We start from the raw sequence: 6,976 nt of genomic DNA on the forward strand, positions 1-6,976 counted from the left end.
TGGTCTTTTCCATCTCCATCCTTCAAGTGTTATTGAAATCAACATAAAAACATTACAACATTTCTTGGTGCCCAATCTCCACAAAAGTTGGCTTTTGAGAGTTGACCTCACTGGAGGAATGAGTATATAATTCTATCTAGAGGTAAAGATGTCTTGGTGCACCATCTTCTGTTTCCTGGCTCCCATCCCAATTTTGTTGTTAATATTAATAAAAGTTGAGTTTGGAACACCTTCCCCACACCAACTTTCTGAAACCCAGCTCACCAAATATACAGTGGCCTTCCTAAGCCAGAGGACTTCAAAATTTACTTTCTCTTGACCACAACCTTCTTTCTTAAAGATCTAAATTAATTTCTTTAATGTCTTCCTTGCTAATCAGCTTAGTCATTACTAAGCATAGATCAGTATGAACAATAAATAAATGCCTGTGTCTAAAGTCATCTCTTGGGAAATAAAAAAATTCATTTATAATGTTGCCAAATGAACAACTGTTATACAAGACAAAATTCTGCCTAACCTAATCAATTTTGTTGTTAATATTAATAAAAGTTGAGTTTGTAACATGTTCCCCATACCAACTTTCTGAAGCTAAAATTCTGTTTATAAATTCTTCTCTAATTTTATGAGACAAGAACTATGAATGAAATGTTTAAAATGGGAACTAACAACCAAAACAATTGAATGCAAAGCCATATTCTCCTTGTTAGTATCTAAATAGATATATAATTAAGAGTGCCAAGAAGGGAATAAAAACCTCAACTTCTGTCTTATTTACATTCTTAGCACATTGCTGGAAAGAAGTAGAAATCTGCTAACAACTACCCATACCTCCCAGAAATGCTTTTTATATGTGACAATATTTACAAGGAATATTTTTTATTCCTGCTAATGTGAATGTTACTAAGCCCATCTGTTAGCACTATGTGCTGTCTCACTTAGAGTGAACTTAAGCAATCAAATGAAATTCTCAAACAAAATCCAAAGCAAAAGTCCCCAAGGAAGCCACACCTAAATGAGAAATTCTTATTTGAACCCCTACTGTTTTTCTATTAAGGTAAAAATAATGGGTATTTAAAAGCAGGTCAAGACTGAAATGAGATACCACAGGGTAGTCATTAGATTGGCAAAAATCAATACTGAAAATATCAAGTGTTACACAGGATATAGATCCACAGAATCTCTTATTCATTACTGGTGGGAGTAAAAAAAATTGGTATAATACTTTTGGAAATAACTTGACATTATATAAGGTGAACATTCATGTTCTCTCCAACTCAATGAGCTGTGCACATAAATAAACAAGAAACTTGTTCCTACTCTCTCCTCCCCCCACAAACCAGTATTTGCCTCTACAACCCAAAAGAAACTCTTGCATGTGTACATGAATTTCTATAATTACTCCATAACAGAAGATGCTTGGCTGGAAGTGTAGCTCAATGTCAGAGAGCTTGCCTAACATGTGCAAAGCCCTGGGTTCAATTCCCAGCACCACAAAAAAGTTAAAATAAACCAGTCTCATGAAAATCATACACAAGCAAGAGTATACACGCACATTTTTATGAAGTAGAAAATGGTTCAAATTAAAAATGTAGGCTTTTCAAAACTGAATGTAGATGGGCTAAAACTAAATAAAAAGGAAAGAAAGAAGAAGATGACCAAGATTTGGGATGGTGGTTATCCTGGAGCAGGGAGACCAAAAGATGGGATGAACTGATTGGTGAGGGGAAGGGGAATAAGTGCCCACATTTTCTCCAAACACCAGGTTTCCCTTAGCTAAAAATTTTAAAATATATACATGTATAGGAAATGGCTTCCCAAAAGAGAAGCTGGCAAGAGAAATGGCTCTTGTTCCCTCTCTGACAGCTGCAGCAGGGAATCCTGCCTATATCAGTCTGTAAGAAAAAGAGATAGTGAACAAAAACTTCTTTTACTCGGTCTTTGGCTTACAAGCACTTGAATCTTGCCTTTATACCAGCCACACACACCTGAAGAACCACTGAGAGCTGAGCATGTGGGCAGGGTTGAGAGAACACATGTTTGGTAAAGACAGAGCGCTCCATAAGGCACCCTGCTGCTGTCAGGATTATGAGTGACTGGCCTGGAGGACAACTGGTCCTTGATTTTGTCTGGCAGGATAGCCATGCTTGGATTCAGATCAGCAGTAGAACAGGAGAACAGCATCAAACATTTGAAGCGCTTGGAGACATGTGGAAGAGGAGATCACAGCACTCTTGAGTTCAGAGAAGTGGCTATTCTAGCTCCTACAGAAGGGTCTTTTCAGCAGATGGAGATTTACTCATCTACAGTAGCTTTCAGACACGCATCAGCTAGCTCAGTACCTTTGGGTAAGTCACAAAAGCTTCATTGTTCAGCCTCAGTTTCCCATTTCTGGTTGGCCTCACATGGAACTAAATGAGAGCATGGGGCTGTGTAAATGTCAGGAATCATTCATCCCATCCAGATGAGTCAAGCAATAATTGTACCCACTCTGTAATCTAGAAATATCCAAAAATGAAACTATAGACCTGAGCTGTGCACATTCATAAACAAGAAACTTGTTCCTACTCTCCCCTCCCCCCCACAAACCAATATTTGTCTCTAAAACCTTATCAGCAAGCAGTAAGAATGTTTCTTAGACCCAGAGAATCTGCACACTTGAGATTTTCTTCAAATGCCAATTGTTTATATGTAGTTATTTTAAGAAAAGAAAGGGACCTCTTTGCTCTTCTAATGAAAACAAAGTTAAATTAAAAAAAAAAAACTGGAGACCAGGTTTTACTTTCATTAGATCAAGGCATTCCTGGCTTTATGAACCCTGTATTCATAAACATCACCTTGGCCTTTGCTTCAGTAATACCTGGTGAATAAAGATAACACAGAATTGCTGAACTCAAGGATGAGTGGGCATTAGGACACATCTGGAACAGGCACCTGCAGATTTCCATGAGCAACTTCTCATTTTCAGGGGCAATTTGATCAAAACTGATATTGAAAACACTATAATATCTCTTGGTATCCAATCTCCACAAGAACTGGCTTTTGACAGTTGAGTTCACTCAAAAGGGCTAGGTCCAACCCAGGGTCAGAATCTCCCTCCACCAGATCCTGGGCTGGTGACCCAATGATAAGCTATGCCCTCCTCTCAAACCTCAGAACTTCTCATTTGTATAGCAGGACAACAATAGAGACTACTTCACAGAATGGTTGCAAAAATGAAATAAATGAATATAAATGTAAAGTGGAATGTGTGGTCCATAGCTAATATGCCCTATTTGTTTAGTCCCTTGCCTTCAAGAAAAAAAGTAATACTGTACTAAATCATTAAAGGTCCCTATCATTGGATGGCTTGGTGAAATGTTCACAGACCTGATAGAGAATGGAAATTGATATTAAAACACCATTTGGAAAAGGAGCTCTTTTTGCTAAGTCTCTTAATGCTAAAAATAATATAGTCTTGGTCATATTTATGGTGTAGCTGAGTGGGCCAAGGGGCACCAATATACCACATGAGAATGCATTAGAAACAAATCTCCGCTTTCTCTTCTGGCAGGAATTATACACATGCAATGATGCTCCACATCGGATTGGAAACCAACACATAACTTCAGTGAAGCTAACAAATTCTCAGTAGCATCATGGACTCAAACCATTCTCTAAAAGCCACATTTCTAAAAGGCTAGGAAGGATGGCATAAATCCTACAATAGGTGACCTGAAGGAATACTATTGGCTGAATGAAGCAAATAAGGTAACCCAAGTTTCAGCAAACAGCAAAGCAGGAACCCTCTGTTTATAAGAATGAAATGGAGTTTCTCAAAGTATGGTCCTGACCAGCATCATAGGCCTCGTGGGAACTTGTTAGAAATGTCAACTCTCAGCCCATGTGCCCTAGGCCCACTGCATGAGAAACTCAGTGGAGAGGCCTAGCACTTTGTTTCAATAAATAAGCCTGTCAGGGAATTCTGATGCACACTAAAATTTGAGAACCACTGGTCTAGAATGATCTGAGATCTCAAAGTTTAAACCAATCATCCCTAGGAAACATATTTAAGGCACAGCCAGTAAGAAAGGGAAAGAAACCCTCAGGAATTCCCCCTTTTAAACCACTTTCAATGGAAAGACAGTTCTTACTGTGTCAACTTTGGACTGAAATTATCAATTCCACATGGTTTCTGGAATAAGAAAGGACAAAAGAGAATATTTCCTGGCTCTCCAAACCAAAATGGATTTCTGAAGGCACACACTGTGAACCACACATCTGTGGGTTTGTTATTCAAAGCTCAAGGGCTGGCAACCAGCACACACCAGTAACAGTGGGAAACAAATTGGCCAACTGCCTGAGGAGGAAAAAGAAGCATTTCCCATGAGAGTGTCCCAAGCACTAAGCAAGGTAACTGTCTTCCTCAATTCCTGTTATAATGATTTTAGCTCCTGAATCAGAAGAGGACAAGGACTTTGGGTGGATGATTCTAGCTAGCTATCCCAGGCCCCACAGCTACCAAGACCAGAGAAGGACTGAGGCCCTAGATCACCCCATGATCCCACCTTCCTGCTTGGCCATAAACCTAGGTTTTCCAGACGTCATGTCCATAGGTCACATCACCTTTGCCAGAGGTTAGGGCCCCAGCCCTTGACAGTTAGCCAGAGTAGTATTAATTCTCCTGCTAAAGTACATGCTCCCAAGCCCTCCTAGGCTTGTGGCCATGGGCCCCAACCCTGGAGATCCTCCCATCACCATCACTGCAGCATCACCACCCTCCAAACCTTGGAAGTCCCACCTTGACACTTTCATACCTGTAGTAGGACAGCAGGCCATTGCCGAGCACGAACCAGCGGCGCTGGTAGCCCTTCAGGTAGTTGGTCCACTTGAGGAGCCAGCCCTTGTAGCTGTCCAGAGGCAGTGGGGCCACTGGGGCACTAGAGGCCGTGCCAATCCCCGACACTGGAACTCCAAGAGGTGTCTTCGCCTGTCCTGGTCGCAGAAGAGGCAGAGGTCTTGGACACAACCCAGACTCTTTGAGCAAGGGCACGTTCCCAGATACTAAACCCTGCGCGGGGAGCTGCTCTGACATGCCCTTGAATAAGGGCCCAGCCCCTCCACCTGGACCGGGGTCTGCCCCCCGCGGCAACTCTAGCAGTTCGGATTTTGTCCCGACCGATAGACCTGACTCAGACTTCCTCTGCGAGCGAGGATCAGATCTCAGCATTGCTTCTGAAACTGGCTCCCACATCTGTCCTGACGTCCGGTCCCGTTCCGGTGCCGGCACTGGCTCTGGCTCTGGCTGGGGCTGGGGTTGGGGCTGGGGCTGGGGCTTGGTCCCCGGCCCGGAGCCGGACGTAGAAGCGCTCATGCCCGGCGCCGCCGTGTGGCAGGACAGGCAAGGGACAACCGTGAACAACGACGACAGCCCGCGGGAGCGGCCGCCACAGCCGCCGCCTCGGCTCGAAGCGGCCGCTTTCCCCATAGAGCCCACCCGAGCGCGGCCCAGCGGGGCGTGGGGGCGGGGCGGGCGGGGGGCCGGGGGCGGAGCCGTGCCGTCACGCGCGCGGCGCGAGGCGGGAGCGCGCGGGTCCCTCCGCCGCCCCCAGCGCGCTGTGCCAGGTGCCTGTGGTCCTGCCCGGGAGCAACCGACCCGACTTGGACCTCTGTCCCTGACTTGGTCTGGCCCTTGAATGGCGCCCTGGAAACACCTGTGGGCCGAGAGCTGGGAGGATGGACGACGCGGAAGGGACGGCGCGCTTCAAGCCAAGATCCTTGCCTGCCGCCCAACCAGTGCCAGGCGCTGGGGGAACAATGATGAATGCCGAGCCTGTCGGCTCTCGGTGCAGCTCTCTACGCCCGGCGTCCCACCCTCGACTGGGGCGTGTTCATTCAGCTCCCCGAAACCCCAGCAGAGGCAGCTCTCAAAACCCAAAGGCTTACAGGGGCTCAGCCAAGAGGTGCTAAAAGCTAAAAATGACGTCCCACATCCCTGTGTCAGCCATTATCTGTGTGTGGGCCACCACGACCTCCTGCCTCCACCTTCTGGGTCAGCTGGCCTCTGGTTCGTGCCAAGGCAGGGGTGTGTGTGTGTGTGTGTGTGTGTGTGAGAGAGAGAGAAAGAGAGAGAGAGAGAGAGGGAATTGATTTTGTCTAAACCAAGACTTGTAGAACAAGGAACACACCCCAAATTCAGATTCTTAAACTTGGATCTGCTGCATGGATATTCCTGTGGAGGCTGGCAATCATGAAGCTTCCACAGTAATTGTGGAGGTTTCCCTGTCTGCGCATTTTTGAGGAGGGACAGTCCATAGTTCATGGGATTATCAAAGAAGACTGACCTCAGAAAGGTTAAACATCATTGATTTTAAAGAATCTATCCCAACAGAAAAAGTTGATGGTTTTTACAAATGATTAGGAATATATGATGAAAAAATGTATTCACTTAGGATTTTGCTCAGACCCTTCCAGCTTAGATCTCCGTGCAGTCTCGCTTTGTCTCATCCCCAAAAGGCTTTCCCTTCCCTTACCCACTGGTCCTGATTTTTTATTCTGACAAGGTGACCTGATGCAGGGACCATCTCTTACATGAAGTGGTGATCAGAAAGGAGCAGATTGGAAGGCCCTAGAACCAGGAGGTGAGGCATGAGCTGAGCAGAAGTCTCTACAGTCTTTACTGTGAGCTCTGGAGTACAGAACCCAGGCCATCTTTGGTGATCCCATGAGTACAGTGGTGGTCGGCAAACTTCAGTGTGCTTAGTGCCCCCACCCCTGGGGAAAAGTGATTGCTTCTGGGAGCAGTGGGGCATAGAACTGGGCAATCCTAATAGCTGAGGTTGAGGCAGGATGGCAAGTTCTAGGCCAGCCTGGGCAAATTAGTGAGAACCTGTCTTAAAATAAAAAGAGCTGGGTATGTAGCTCAATGGTGGAGCATCCCAGGGTTCAATCCCCAGTAATTCAAAACAATAGTAATAATAATAATTGTTTAAAGTTACCC

At 45.1% G+C, this 6,976-nt stretch overlaps 1 protein-coding gene across 2 annotated transcripts in view; it reads right to left on the reverse strand.

Annotated features, from left to right (window-relative positions):
- The window catches only part of Osbp2 (oxysterol binding protein 2), a 187,093-nt gene extending 181,616 nt beyond the window's left edge, over positions 1 to 5,477 (reverse strand). For both annotated transcript variants that reach the window (XM_046439512.2, XM_046439511.2), the window contains exon 1: positions 4,794 to 5,477. In XM_046439512.2, coding sequence (XP_046295468.1) covers positions 4,794 to 5,464 — 671 coding nt within the window. In that variant the 5' untranslated portion in view covers positions 5,465 to 5,477. The remainder of the gene's footprint in view (positions 1 to 4,793) is intronic.
- Positions 5,478 to 6,976: the final 1,499 nt, after the last annotated feature.

The sequence above is a fragment of the Marmota monax genome, unplaced genomic scaffold, assembly GCF_021218885.2.
Source record: "Marmota monax isolate L192 unplaced genomic scaffold, Marmota_monax_Labrador192_F-V1.1 WCK01_AAM20220418_F8-fsc00253, whole genome shotgun sequence".
NCBI classification, from domain to species: domain Eukaryota; kingdom Metazoa; phylum Chordata; class Mammalia; order Rodentia; family Sciuridae; genus Marmota; species Marmota monax.